Below are 13782 nucleotides of genomic sequence, written 5' to 3' on the forward strand. Positions count from 1 at the left end.
TACCGGCTTGCTGGTCGGATTCTGCTGCGATGTAATCGACAGAAGCAGGCCGCTAAACTCAAATGAACATTTGCGGAGGCGAAGAATCTTGAAGTCCGCCCTGCAGCAGCTTCGCGGGCTGCTGGCCGTCAGCGGCCGGTCGTCAAGAAAGGGCCGCTGGATCTCCCCGAGCTGTCGCCCCGTACGACGGTCTTCACTCGGTCTCTAATATTCAGACATTGAGCTTTTTTCCTTTTGGCTTTGGCGGCAAGAAGATTACATTGAACAGGGAGCTTGATGTAGTTCAAGTGAGCGAGAACGTGAATCACGGAGACAATTTCCGCAGTGGCGGCGTCGGCCGCAGCGCAAGTCTTTTCATCAATTGCCGCGCGAGATTTTGTGTGAGACACACGAATGTAAGCCCTGGGCGTGAAACAGCTTGTAAGATCTGCTACCTAGCCATGGTGTAATGTGCATGTCGCCGCCTTCGCACAACTCAGCATCAGCCTAGTAGGCGTTCAATAAGGCATTCTCGTTTCACTCCGCGGTTCACCATGGCACTAACCAAAGATAAACCGTGATACACAAAGGTTACGCCTTGTCACTGACTCAAGTGAGCGTGTGACGTTTGCCTTCTGCATCTGCGGCGTTTAAAAAATCGAGGAACAAACACCGCCGTCGCACTTTCTTGAAGGACATCTCTGTTCCATCATTCAATTACTCACGTAATTAGGTTGCTTCTTTTCTTTATTTTGTTTGTATCAATTTTTAATAAACATCTCTGTCAACTCGCCACAGCGCGAGGACACAGAATTCAGACCTTTCGAGCCGCGAGTGGCACTGGTGTAAATGTTGGTTGCCTTGAGATGCCATGGCGGCGCTGCGCATTCACAATATCTAAACAAAGCCTTATCATTCCTTTGATACTGCCAGAAAATATCTCCACATCCTTAGTTAGTCATTGATGTCCTGTGATTCTATAGCCACCCGTTCCCCCAGGCGCTCGCACAATAGAAAGGAACACACAGCCTCAACTCATAGCTCCATCGCTGCCGCCATTTCCAACACCACCGCGCTTTCCACAAAGCAATTGCTGCCGGCAGCAAACTTTAAATCACCTTGACACATCCGTGTCAAAGTATCTCCGACTTACATAAATTCGCCCCACGTTTCCCACTCATCGTCGTCAGCAAACCTCACGCGGGCGCCACCTACTCGCCGCCGTTCCCCCCCATGCGCCGCCTCCCACGCTTCGACAACTAAATCCATCATGTTAGTGTGCTCTGCCCCTGGACCTATAACATCGGGGGGGGGGACAAATCTCACATCCAAAGAAGTCGGTAGAGGCATGGTCTGTTCTCCCTCTATGCAGCGCCGCCACCCTCATGACAATATCCGGTAAATTACCAGTGAAATTCAATTCTGCCGCCCTGCGCAAAAGGCAATCAAATCCGAGACTGGGAATGCCTCTCCACTCATCCAGCTCCAACGCAAGCGACCACAACAGCACGGTAAGAGGGGAGGCGCACCGCAGTGAGTAGCACCGTCGACGGAAATTCAAGGTTTCTCCCGGAGGTGGCGGCACTGGAGGAAATATTGCGTTCAGGTTGTTTCGAAGTCGCGTCGTGTCATGGTCCGCAGACGCCAAGGTCCGCAGGGCAGGCAGGAGGCAGTTGGTGAGCATCTGCAGGCCTATCTCGTCACCCAGCACCGTCTGTATTCGCCCCAAGCCACGGCTCAGGTCGTTCAAATCATCATAATCCAAGAATCCGGCTATGTTCCTGACGTCGTCGTTCAAGAGCCTGTTGATTGCTTCGGCAGTCTCTCGGAATCTGCTCCGTACTTCTGGGTCGTCCATGGTTGTCGTGGGTGTCGTGGGTGTGACGCGGGCTGGTTCAACGGACAGGTGCTGTTACGTGAGCGACAGGTCATGGAAAGGTGAGTCTCGAAGTCGGTATATGCTAATGGACGTGATCAAACAAGCGTACAGAGGGAGAGAGGCAAGTCTTTATATCTCAAGGCTGGCCCATCTTCTCGCTCACGGTTCCACACGCGCCAAAACGACCGGATAAGCGCTTGTGGTCAAAGGTATTTTCCGTTGGCTGACACATTGTTGCACGATTTGTTGAACCACTTTCGAGTGTTGCTTTTCATGTATTCGTGTATATTGCTTTGTTTCTCTTGCATGTACGGCACTGTACAATGTGCGGGTATCTTTACTATGTAACTCAAAGGTCATCCGTTTACGTAAAGTCGTAAAGCATGAGGCTGTCCCTCCCGTCGCTCGCCTCCTTGAGCACCAGTACCACTTCGTCGTCAAAGCCCACCAGGTTGCGCCGTCCGTCGTCCAGGTCCATCTTGGTCGGCGTCCGCGGCGCGCTCCCCTCTCGTCTGTCATCCATTGACAGACTGTTCTCGGCTTCCTGCAGTCGTGGCCTGACTGCAACGCTGCGGGAGCTGGGACGGCCTTCCAGCTCCCAGAGACGGATCTCATCGCCTCGCGTGCTTACGCTGACTGCTTTGCCGCGCGGCGTTATCTCCGCGTCAGATATGCCCGACGTGTGGCCCCAGAGACGAATGCCGGACGAGATGATCAGTGAGGAGGTGGTTGATGTGCACAGGTGTAGGACCAGTGTGTTGTCTGGCAGTGTGGCCAGTAGATATGGGTGGCTGTATCGTAGTTTGGTAGGCCCGGGCTCGTCGGGACTGCCAAAGCGATATACACTTGGCTGTAGGGGAGAAGAGGAGGGCGATGAGTGGCCAGATCGTATTTGTGTAGGTAGTGATGACGCGACGCGCGAAGTTACTGCGCCGGATGGGCGAATATCGAGGTCCTGGATGCCGATGGACCATCCGCCAACGGTATTGAATGTATATGCTATTGATGCGACGACAGACGCCGCATTCTTGCGCAAGGATAACGCGAGTGGCCCTTGCGTACTATGTGATTTGAGTGATGTGAGGAGATATGGTGCTGGTAGTGTGACATGGTCGTCATCTATATCATCTGGTGATTGTGTGTATGCTTCCCGTGCGACTTCGTTGTCGGTATCGTCGCCAGCGTCGGAAGTGTTGTCGGCGGATGGATTGCTAAATGTATAAAGTGCGATGAAGCCAAGTTGCGTAGCTGTCAATAAGTATGGATACCCGTAGGCAATAGCAAGCAGTCCTCCGAGGAAGCTCTTCTCTTGACGGCAGAGTAACCGTAGAGCGTTTCGGTGGGCATCAAGGCGCCAAACTCCCGAGGTGCCGTCTTCGAATCCGACAGCGACATCTACCTGGCCTCGGCCCAGGCGAGTGTCATCGACGGCCAGACAGCTTGGTCGTAATCGGGTCGCGCGATCGAAATGTAGCGACGCCTGTGCGATGGGTTGCCTCGTGCGCAGATCCCAAGCGCGCAGGCCTGACACGGAGTCTGCTGTCACGGCGATGCCTTCGACAACCTTGATAAGCGTCTGCCACTCTGGCGGCGCAGTTACGGCCGTCTGTTCCTTGGAGTTGTGCACGTCGACTTGCTCGACGGCGCAGCGCCCTCGTGCCCAGTTATGGCGCAGGCGGTACTGCTTCTTCCAGTCGACCCAGTCCACGACCTGCTCCTGGCCGGCGTTCCAGCGCTTGGTCGACGCCGGTTTCCTCCAGGCCAAGGCACCGTCAGCAGCATCGGCACCGGAAGCGTTGCCCTTGGATAGAGAGTGTAGGCTTGAAGTGCTCCGTGCCTTCTTGAAGCCTGGTATGCGATGGGCGCGAGGAAGCACGAAGCGACGATAGTAGTGTGGGCGCCAGAGCTGGGAGTCGGAGGCGATGGCGTGGAAGCGCTTGGAGACGATTCCCACGTCGAGAAGAGAACTCTCGTTCATGTAGGAGAGGATTCGGACAAGAACCTCATCAGAGACTCGGGAGATAAAGTCCTTGGGCGGGAGTGTCGGAGTCGTGATCGTGCTCGACGTGTCGCGCGCTCGGTGTCGTTTGGCTGGCGCATTAGCCTCGGCCGTGTCGAATGACAACCGTCGTTTCGTCGGCGGCATCGCGAATATCGGAAGACAGCCTGCGAACGCAGACGTGCCTGCTTGTCGGAATACCGCAAGTCGTGGGAGAGTAGAGTATCAAAGAGGAATGGGATGGACAGTTAGCGGCAGTGGCGGCGGGCTGTCTTTTGTTCCCCGCGTACGGCACTCGACTCGGCTGGCCCGCTGTCAGCGATTCTGTTGGCAGCGCTCCTGGTCAGAGACAGTGGCTGCAGCGCTGCAGGGGCCCCTGCAACCACAGTTCCAGAGCTCTCGTCCCCTGAAAACAGTGGGCAACTCCCCTGTGGCTGCTGCGTCATCCACTGTAAACACCCTGACTCCGAGGCTTCCAGTTTTGAAATCTCCCCACTACACCATCACGTCAAGATTCCTCCCTGCATGCAACTTCCAATTCTCCGACAGACACACCTTGTTTGCACCCAAGAATCAAGTCGGCGATGCTCTATCGGCCATTCCCGCTGCGACATGTCATCTCCGTCGTGTCTTTGAGCCAACTCTTCAGTCTGCGGCACCTTGGGCACTTGGGCACAAACTAAACTAGATCAGACGAACAACCCGAGAGACACGGCACGCAGAACGCGACCTCGGCCACGACACTTGGTCCAGTTCATTGCAACATCGGCGGTCAAGGAACCACAAAGTCCCGGTTCGTGAGAAACGAGAAAAGAAAACACCAACGCCACAGCCGCTCGGTCCCTGTATCTGCCAGGCTGCCGGTGCCAGCTAGCCAGCCAGGCCAGCGCCCAGCCGTTAGCCGTGCTCACTTTGCTTTTTTTCAGCCCACCAGAGACATGATTCATTAAAAGCAACGCTCTGCCGCTGTCACATTCAGGTCGATTCAACACGTCTTTTACCAGCTCGGCCTTGATCGAATCACTTGCCGGCTCGCAGGCGGATCGCCAACACTATGACCAAATGGCAGCGGAGTGGCTGCAACTTCGTTTCCTGCCAGTGCTACAGCATCTCAGGGGTGCATTAGCACATCGCGGCTCAAGATCCGGAGTTTCTTGTTTGCTTTTCTGACTGTGGTGGCCTCGGCCAGCCCGCAGGCGGCAGATGAATTGGCTCAGACATGGCGACCTGTCGCATAGACACGCATTCACCTGCGTGCCTGCGTAGCGGCCCATGCTGTGTAAGTCCCGCCAAGCCGACATCATCAGACCTGGACTACATGTGCTCGTCATGTCGCATCCGCGTAACGTCTCTGCCTGAAGCCCCAGACAAGATCGCCTCACGGCTGGTCAATGTAGAGACAGACGAGATTGGCACAGAGTCGGAGACCGGTCCGACAGTCCTATCTCCCTCGGTCCAGAATGTAAGTTGGAGTGCCAACACGATGCGCCCAAGTGCACTAAAATAGTAGAGCGTAGCCTGTTCCAGCAATCAAAGCTCACTACCCTAGAGCTTTTATCTGGCTCACTTAGACGGGCAACCCTTGCTTTTAGGAGGAAGTAGTCCACGGCACATCGGCAGCAATGGGCTGGTAATAGTTAAAGGATTGTGGTGAATACATTTGTAAACTACATTTGCGGATTTCTGCCGCTCACGACGCCCAACGGGCAAGCGACTTGTCATGGCTGAGAGTTCATCGGGTGGAACCCCAAACGACTCTCCGGCCTGTCGTAGGCCGGCCCTGAAAAAAATCACCGGGCCTGAACAGCTCAAGGAAACAGAACGTTTACATGCCAACACCAACGATTTGCATCTCATCATGAACGAGCTTAAAGATTCACAAAATACCAAAGAGGAATCAACATCATTATCAAATCAATATTCGGCACCTGACGGGCTCATCGATACTCAAGCGGGGAGAAAATATTGGGAGAATGCGGAAGCCAGTACTGATGGCATGCTAGGCGGTATCCCGACCTTTCAGGCTTACAGCCACATTTCCAGGACTGATATTCTCGGCTCCCGCTCGTTTTTGGCAAAACTAAACATTGGTGTAAAAAGCGGTCGGTCTACTGTCAAGAGTGCTGTGGACGCAGGGGCAGGGTACGTCGGTGCATGATGCCACAATGCTGTTGCTAACTTGACACACTGCAGAATCGGAAGGATCACGAAAGACTTGCTTTTATCAATCGCCGAAAGAGTTGACGTGGTGGAGCCTATTGCACGGTTTACTGAGCCGCTCAAGGGAACAAAAGGCGTGAGAAACATCTTCAACGTCGGCCTTGAGGATTGGCAACCCATTGAGGGCACCAAGTATGATCTGATATGGACGCAGTGGTGTCTGGGTCATCTTACGGATGAACAAGTTGTGAAATACTTGGAAGTTTGCAAATCGCATCTCACGGCAGGAACGGGTTGGATCATCGTCAAGGAGAATTTGAGCACTGGCTTGGACGACATGTTTGACGCAACAGATAGCAGCATCACCAGGTATGCGCCCGTCCACGCAACAGCTGTAAAAACTAGACTAACTCAAACGTTGCAGACTAGACGAGAAATTCCGAGCACTGTTTGCGCAGGCAAACCTGCGGCTGGTACGGACAGATCTACAGCGTGTCAGCCCTCTGCAGTCATCGCGACGACTTCTCCCGGTGCGCATGTACGCCCTGAAGCCGCGATGAGTACACTGCACATGTTTCCCGTGTGCTGTGGCAAGAGAGTCTGATTCATAGCACTAGCAGTTGCTGCCCAAATGCACAGGTTCCGATTGTTCACAAAGCCAGAACTGCAAAATGTGGCTTGCTATGTCGACCGAGACACATTTTCAACAACGCTCAACTGCACGGCTTTTCGCACCAGCTCGTCTATCTGAGTCCAGCGCTGTAGAAGAAGCGCTTGACATCCCTGACTGCTGCCACCCAAAGCCAATACGGCTTGGCGATGTCCTTCAATTCCCTCCAGACACTTGGTCAAAAGTTCTCGTAGTTTCACATCGTCAACCGTTGTAGATCTAATCTCAAACCATCCGTCATCATCGCACAGAGCCTGCTCTTCAGTCCCAGGACCGCAAACCTGGCGCAATACAGCCACAGTCTTTAATTGCTTGAGCCCCGCAGATTCTTCGGAAGTTAATTCTGGAGTCATCAGATCATTGGGATTAAATCGATCGTTTGCGTTGTTCTGCAATAGGAAACCGTATTCGCCCAGCAAAAAATCATTTGAATGCTCGCCGTATGATGTGCAGACCTCGTCACCCTTCCAATACTTCCGGTCGGCTATGATTTCATAGCTATCAGAGCAATAGGACACTTTGCACCCGACAGCCGCGTGGTTGAATAAATCAGCTACAGGCAGTAGCACCAGGCGATCGTGCCAAGGATAATGAAGTGTCTGCCGTGTCTCCTGGTAGAACGCTCGGGTGCTCACAACGAACCAAGCATGCATGTAGTCTTCTGACGCAGCATTCGGATATGCGCCTCGAAACTGCTCCCAATCTCGGCTGAAACTGCTCTGTTGCTTGTCTAGCAGACTTTTTGCGGCACCTGGAAGCAAGCTCTGGGCTGCCTGGGACCAGAGGAATGGGATGGAGTTGAGTTCCGAAATGGTTGGTATTACATTCATCCAGCTTTGTGCGGGAGGGTTGAGAACGAATTCGGCGGCCAAGAGCCCATGTATTGACATTTTCAGAGGCAAGTTGGCACGGATGGCTGCCGATACTGTTTCCAAACCTCGCATGACGCGGAAAGGTACCGTCAGAACTACATCGCCTTTCTGCAGCCAAATCAGTCATAAAGCTCTACACACACACCAAAAAAAAACCAAAAAAAAAGAAAGAAAGAAAGAGGAAACAGAAGGGACATGCTCAGTATCTGGAGTGTTTTGGTCGCCATCATTCCAATACCGCAACCTGGCTTAGTTTGGGGCTGGATGCCACGAATTTTAACGCCTTTCGAAGCAGCCCATGCTAGTAATGAGTCGATTCGGTCCATTTCGACAGGAAACGCAGCCGAACCACAGCATAAACTATAGTTGCAATCCTTCTTTGGCCATTTTTCGGAAGTTTATGGGTGGTCGACAGGTCGAGCACCCCCGCAAATGAACCAGGAGGACAGTAGTTGCTATGCCGCACAAGACTCAGCTGCGGGCGTACCAGGGTCGGCAGAGCAATCACCACGTGATATTGATCTGTTCATATTGGTTTCATAATTAATGCCAGATCGTAGTTTTTAGTGAAGGCGGAGGCAATCTAACGGCGTTGTTGAGTGTAAATTAAATAGGTCAAAGTAGCTACTGAATGAGCAATATGAAGCTGGCATGAGCGACCTTTTGGCGTCTGTATGTTACGAAAACGTTCAAATTCGGAATCGGGCTGACTTGAGTAAACTCACAAAGTCAAATGTTGACATACAAATGGTTGCTGAGATGCAGGTCTAGATCGGGGGGCAGTCGAGCGCGCCTGCGCCAGCCGTACCGTTGTGAGAGCTGATGCGCATTACCATGAAAACCTAGGGTCCCGCAAATGCCAGGTGCATGGACAAGTACAAACAAGGCCACAATAGATTTGCACTTGATGATCGATTCCCCAGATGGCTCATTCGGTATTGCGCGATGCAGGTAAGCGTGCCCCCCATGTTGCTTGCGTCTATCGCATGTCGCCCGCTACTCGCGAGATTGCGACTAGTTTCTCGGAGTACGGCCCCCGTACTTTAATATCTGTTATGGATATATTATATCTCAGCTATCTAACATCGAGTCTAACATCGTCACGTCGAATCTACCAACCTTAGACAAGACCAGCTGCTTCTCGCCGGAGCCTACGTGTCCGCGCCCGCGCACGTAATGCCCGACGCTCATGCGCAAAGTAGCACTCCATTGTCATGTTGGCCGCAGCGTTTTACGCGTTCTTGTTTTAGGCGCACTGGAACCTCTTGTCAGTAGAGAGGTCTGTGCCTTTGCTATTGTAGGTGCACTTACCACGCCTCTCAGCACAATAGGCCAAAACAAAGCACTCGTTGATGAAAAAGCCACCACAAATCGAACAAAAAGAATGGGCATAAATAGGTCCAAGGGCGTCGAAGCTGACTACTTCGATAACTTGTCTTTTGTATATATATACGACGTTTCAAATTCTCCATCATCAGTTGCCATTCCCATTTTCGAATTGCACGCTTACCACCAATACCACAACTTGCAGACACGCAAACCAAAGACTAATACAACATGAAACCCAAGTTTCACAAAGCTACGGCTGTTGGCCTCCTGCTGGCTGGACGGCCATCTCTGGCCTCGCCGCTCAACGCCACGGCCTTGGCCGCGCCGCTTAACTCCACGGTCGACACCGACACTCTGTCCCTGCATCTGGCTCGGTCGGGCTGCCACCAGAGCGACTGTCCCGACACGCGCTTCGGCGTCGACATCATAAGCATGTACACGGAGCCCTTCCGTACCTGGTTATACTTTCTCCGCTGGCAGAGCGTGTGCGGCTGCCACAAGGAGCAGGTCTTCGCCGACGGCTGCAGGAGCTTCACGACCTGCACGGGCAGGCACTCGGTGTGCTTTGACTGGCACGGCGGTCGCGGGCACTGGATCGATCCCAGCGGGCATAAGACGTGCTGGTATCTCAGCAGCGATTATATCTGTCGCCAGACGTGGCTGGCGTGGCCGAAGATTGAGGTCGCTTGCACTTGGTAGCGACAGCCCACGCCGGACAGACATAGTTCAACCTACTTTATTCGTAGATTTCATGCTTATACTCTTTTAACAATTATAAGCTGCTTTATGATATATAAGCATCGATGCTTAAAAACTGACACTCAAAACATGCTAGGATCTGATGCACCATGCGCGTATAGCATGGGGATCAGAAGTGATGCATTGGAAGACACAGTGTAAATTGCTAGAGTCCTAGATACCCCGTGCGAGTGCTTGGGGAGAAACGGATCTTAGATACACTAATTTGAACACTATTTATAGCCACGTCCGCGGGACCGGCTACAGCAACGCCGTGTTGCTCGAGGGGTCGAGACTATCACGCCTCGTTTGGCTATCGATTTCTGCCCCATGCTACTTGAGTCTTTTTTCTCGGTTGCACCGAGCGGAAGGAAGGTTGCAGTTGTGGCTTGACTGTTCAAATGCGGTGTCATGGTACAAGTCGTCTCCGACACCAGCAACCTTCGGCCCGCGGGACCGACTGTGTAGTAGAGCTGCAGAAACCAACCTGCGGTCAATCCTCAGGCATGCAGCACACCAGGTGATACAGCTCGTCTAAATGCAAAAGTCCTGGGCTCTAATTGAGCACTTCTGTACTGCGTGGCTTTTCCCTGACCCTGCCACACACACGATAGGCTGGGGCCTAGCCGTGCACTTTCCAAGCCCGGTGACTAGCAAGATCAAAAGCTGGGTAGAGATTTCTGCTGCGGTGAAACGTCAGCGCGGAGAATATAGACTCGCCAAGCCGGGTATTGCATCTCGCGGATTCAATAAAGTGCGCCTCCACGCTGCTGAGCTGCAGTCTCCAGTCCTAATATTGAGTCGAGCCCATGCAATATGCAACGCTCGTGTCTGCGCCTGGCCCTTACGAGCCGCTGCAAAATCTCGCCGAACTTTGTTGCCCAAAATAGGGCACCTGTTATAAAATTCCACTTTGACGAGTTGTCTTCTTTCAGCCCTACATCTTTAGAATACGAAAGTACCCGAAACAAGCCCTTCTTGCTGAAGAAGAGCGAGGCAACCTGTACGATGAGCAGACGATGCGACATATAAGGGCCGGGATGCGCCGAAAATGCCAGACAGGATGAAGAAGCATTACGAAGCCACAGCTTGTCCTTGAGACAGACAAAACCTCGTCTAATCTTCAACTGTCAGTCATTTTCCCTCCACTGTCCAGCTTCCAAGCCTTGCATTGTACTAACACCCTCATCTTGAGCAGCCGCCCAAAGTTCGCCACTCAACATGAAGCTCGAACTAGTCAACACCGTTCTCGGACTCGTGCTCCTTTCTGGACAAGCCCTGAGCTCCCCACTCGAGCAGCAGCAGCAGCAGCAGCAGCAGCAGCAGCAACCCCCGGATGAGCTGTCCACGCTCGAGCCTCTGTCGGCCTGCGAGCAGGGCGACTGCCCGGACAACAGCTTCGGGCTCGACCTACTGAGCACCAGGGACTTACTTGGATGGCGCTATATCCTCCGATGGCAGGGCCGCTGCGGCTGCTCCACCTGGGACGTCTCGGAGGACGGCTGCGCCGTCATCACCCCCTGCGGCGTGTCGCACCGCGTGTGCCTCGACTGGCGCAGCCGCCGCGGGCACTGGATCGACGACGGCGGCCGCAAGACGTGCTACTCCATCGACCATGGCTATGTCTGCGCCAACGAAAAGTGGGAGGCGTGGCCGACGGCTGAGGTTACGTGCAGCTGGTGAGCGAGGGCGGATAGTCTACCCTTGCTCCTGTCGACAAAGGGTCAAATTTGAACTGCGGTTGTAGTTGACGCGGGCTTGTCTTCCAGCAGCCGAGCCTCTGGGCTCTACACGTCTTCAAGGCTAAACGAATAAGAATGAATAAATCACGTCTTGTATATTCTATGACTGAGCGTATCGTACGTGTGTAGCACGGGTATAGGAAGAACCTCTATCGAGGACACAAAAGAAACGCTGCGTGTGTATCTATCCCCATGCCGACTCCAGAAATGCAGACTCGGCTCGTTTGCCGTCCACTCGCACACATATCATCGTACAGCTTCCACCCTTTACAGCCCAATTCTCGCAAGCATATCATCATACACCTTTCCCACCCATCCATCCTGAAGCCCTCCCCTCGCCACCACCGCCAGCCCGCCAACCGCCCACGCCGCCACCCCCAGCAGCACCACGCCCTGCACCTGCAACCACCTATTCCTCCGCCTCCTCTTCGTCTTCTTGTCCACCACCACACTACTGCTCTGCCAGCCCTCCGTCGACGGCGCGACCCCCCACCACTTGGCCATGCCCCAGACCATATGCCCCGTGCCCAGCACAATCAGCCCCGCGTACGCCACGCCCGCCACTACGGGATGTCTCGCGAAGCTATGCGCTACGTACGCTAGGCCGACATTCGAGCTGTCCCCGTCGACCGCCAGCGGCAGCACCCGATTCACGCATACATGCGCGGCGTAGAAGATGGTGAATGCGTAACCCGAGAGGGAGATGTAGCTCAGAGGCGGCCAGAGCGTCATAGCCGCGGCGCCCGTCTGCGAGCGGTGCAGCGCGTACATGGCGGGCGTGGCGCCGCCGTAGCGACGCATGTTTTGCCGCCGCCGGAGCAGCCGCAGCGCGATGCCGGATCCGACGTGCAGGAGCGCGGGCAGCGCGACGAGCAGCGGCTCGGCGAGCGTCGTCTGGTAGATCTCGCGCGTCATGAGCAGGTACGTCTCGGACGAGGGCACGGAGCGCTGGACCGCGGGGATGAGGGACACGTTGGCGAGGTGCAGCGAGGTGAAGACGGACATGGCGTAGCTGGAGTAGCGTTGGATTCGGGAGACTACGGGGGAGGGTTGGGGTGTCAGTAACGGAGCTTGAGATGCTGAGATGGGAGAGCGTGGTGGAAAGAGGCGCGTACGGTAGAAGATGGAGCCGTGCCCGCTGTGGTTGCCGAGGCCGGGGCCGTCTGTGGTTCGGAGCGACGCCGAGTCGGACGACTTGGCCATGATGGTGTCTGAGTCGTCCGTCTCGATGCTCTCGTGGAGCTGCTTCTCGTCGGACGGCGTGGGCGAGTCAATCGGCGACGGGTCGAGCTCGAGCAGGGAGATGAGCGTCTGCTCCGACGCGCGGTGGTTGAGCGACTGCCTGGTGTGGGAGTCGTCCATGGCGAATGACTGCGACTGAAGAGGCGCGATTGCCACTCTGTTTGTCGTGCGCTGGCGCCGGTGTCGTAGTCCTTGGAAAGAGTCGCAGAGGGAAGGGTTTGCAAGGTAATGACGTTGTTGAGGGAGGTCCAGATTCCGTGTCGTCGCCCCGGCGTCTCAACCTCCGATTGTGGGGAGAGCCTCACCAAAAAAAGCTACAGGGGTCCTCAGGCCACCGTCAGCAGCAACTGCAGCGCTGTCAGTGGACGGCAGCGCACTGAAACGCCCCGCTGCAGCGGTCGTATCCACTGAAGCCGCGGCCCGCGCTTCAGCGGCTCGTCAAGCTCCCGCAAACACCAAAACCTTCAACTCACCACATTGTCCATTCACCATCCCAAAATGCCTCCGGTATGCCGTCCTACTCCTCATCTATCCCACCCTTGCCCCCGCTTATCACTAATGCCTCATCCGTAGCGTCATCAGACACTCCCACCCGCCGCGACGGCCGCGGCGCGCGACGCCCAAAAGTCCTTTTACTGCGCCCTCTGCGCCAAGGGCTACGCTCGGATGAACGACTACGAGGCGCACCTCGGCAGCTACGACCACTCGCACAAGCAGCGCCTCAAGGACATGAAGGCCATGGTGCGCGACCCCGGCGCGGCCGAGCGCGCGCGAAGAGCCGAGGCGAAAGCCGACGGCCTCGTGAGCATCAAGGTGCCCGACGGCAGCAGCGGCACCACGACAGGAGGGGGCTTCAAAAAGGGCGGCTTCAAGAAGAGCGGATTCAAAAGCACAATGGCGCCGGCAGCGGCAGCGGCGGCAGCAGAGGGGCAAGCACAGCAAAAGAAGGCGGTCGGGGATGGGGTGAAGACGGCGCCGGTGCAGCCTGAAGCTGTGACGACGAAGCCCTCGCTGGGGATGCTGGGCGAGAGCGATACCGAAGACGAAGGCTACGAAATGTACGATCCGAGATACCCGACCGATTGAGACTTTTCTCACGAGATCAATCACGATTATGAAACGAACTTGATTCAATTTTTTTTTGAAAAAAAAATGGCATACTTTTTGGTATC

General features: G+C 54.8%; 7 protein-coding genes across 8 annotated transcripts; 4 read left to right on the forward strand and 3 right to left on the reverse strand.

The window, feature by feature from the left end:
- Nucleotides 1-1128: 1128 nt before the first annotated feature.
- LMH87_001646 (uncharacterized protein) lies at nt 1129-1837 on the reverse strand (the record flags this gene model as incomplete). Its single annotated transcript, XM_056192954.1, has 2 exons — nt 1129-1238; nt 1306-1837. The coding sequence occupies 2 exons, from the start codon at nt 1835-1837 to the stop codon at nt 1129-1131; spliced, it is 642 nt and encodes a 213-aa protein (XP_056050039.1).
- A 385-nt stretch (nt 1838-2222) lies between these two features.
- Nucleotides 2223-4004, reverse strand: LMH87_001647 (uncharacterized protein; the record flags this gene model as incomplete). Of its 2 annotated transcripts, XM_056192956.1 has the most annotated exons (2): nt 2974-2977; nt 3184-4004. In XM_056192956.1, the coding sequence occupies 2 exons, from the start codon at nt 4002-4004 to the stop codon at nt 2974-2976; spliced, it is 825 nt and encodes a 274-aa protein (XP_056050041.1). The 2 variants fall into 2 exon arrangements, with proteins under 2 accessions (XP_056050040.1, XP_056050041.1); XM_056192955.1 differs by having other exon boundaries at nt 2223-4004.
- Nucleotides 4005-5577: 1573 nt separating this feature from the next.
- Nucleotides 5578-6577, forward strand: LMH87_001648 (uncharacterized protein; the record flags this gene model as incomplete). Its single annotated transcript, XM_056192957.1, has 3 exons — nt 5578-5999; nt 6051-6386; nt 6442-6577. The coding sequence occupies 3 exons, from the start codon at nt 5578-5580 to the stop codon at nt 6575-6577; spliced, it is 894 nt and encodes a 297-aa protein (XP_056050042.1).
- Nucleotides 6578-9116: 2539 nt separating this feature from the next.
- Nucleotides 9117-9587, forward strand: LMH87_001649 (uncharacterized protein; the record flags this gene model as incomplete). The annotated part of the gene is made up of 1 exon (XM_056192958.1): nt 9117-9587. One exon carries the CDS (start codon nt 9117-9119, stop codon nt 9585-9587), a length of 471 nt encoding a protein of 156 aa, XP_056050043.1.
- Nucleotides 9588-10847: 1260 nt separating this feature from the next.
- On the forward strand, nt 10848-11309 carry LMH87_001650 (uncharacterized protein; the record flags this gene model as incomplete). The annotated part of the gene is made up of 1 exon (XM_056192959.1): nt 10848-11309. One exon carries the CDS (start codon nt 10848-10850, stop codon nt 11307-11309), a length of 462 nt encoding a protein of 153 aa, XP_056050044.1.
- Nucleotides 11310-11635: 326 nt separating this feature from the next.
- Nucleotides 11636-12730, reverse strand: LMH87_001651 (uncharacterized protein; the record flags this gene model as incomplete). Its single annotated transcript, XM_056192960.1, has 2 exons — nt 11636-12405; nt 12484-12730. 2 exons carry the CDS (start codon nt 12728-12730, stop codon nt 11636-11638), a joined length of 1017 nt encoding a protein of 338 aa, XP_056050045.1.
- A 378-nt stretch (nt 12731-13108) lies between these two features.
- LMH87_001652 (uncharacterized protein) lies at nt 13109-13696 on the forward strand (the record flags this gene model as incomplete). The annotated part of the gene is made up of 2 exons (XM_056192961.1): nt 13109-13117; nt 13184-13696. The coding sequence occupies 2 exons, from the start codon at nt 13109-13111 to the stop codon at nt 13694-13696; spliced, it is 522 nt and encodes a 173-aa protein (XP_056050046.1).
- Nucleotides 13697-13782: the final 86 nt, after the last annotated feature.

This window comes from Akanthomyces muscarius, chromosome 3, assembly GCF_028009165.1.
Source record: "Akanthomyces muscarius strain Ve6 chromosome 3, whole genome shotgun sequence".
NCBI lineage: Eukaryota > Fungi > Ascomycota > Sordariomycetes > Hypocreales > Cordycipitaceae > Akanthomyces > Akanthomyces muscarius.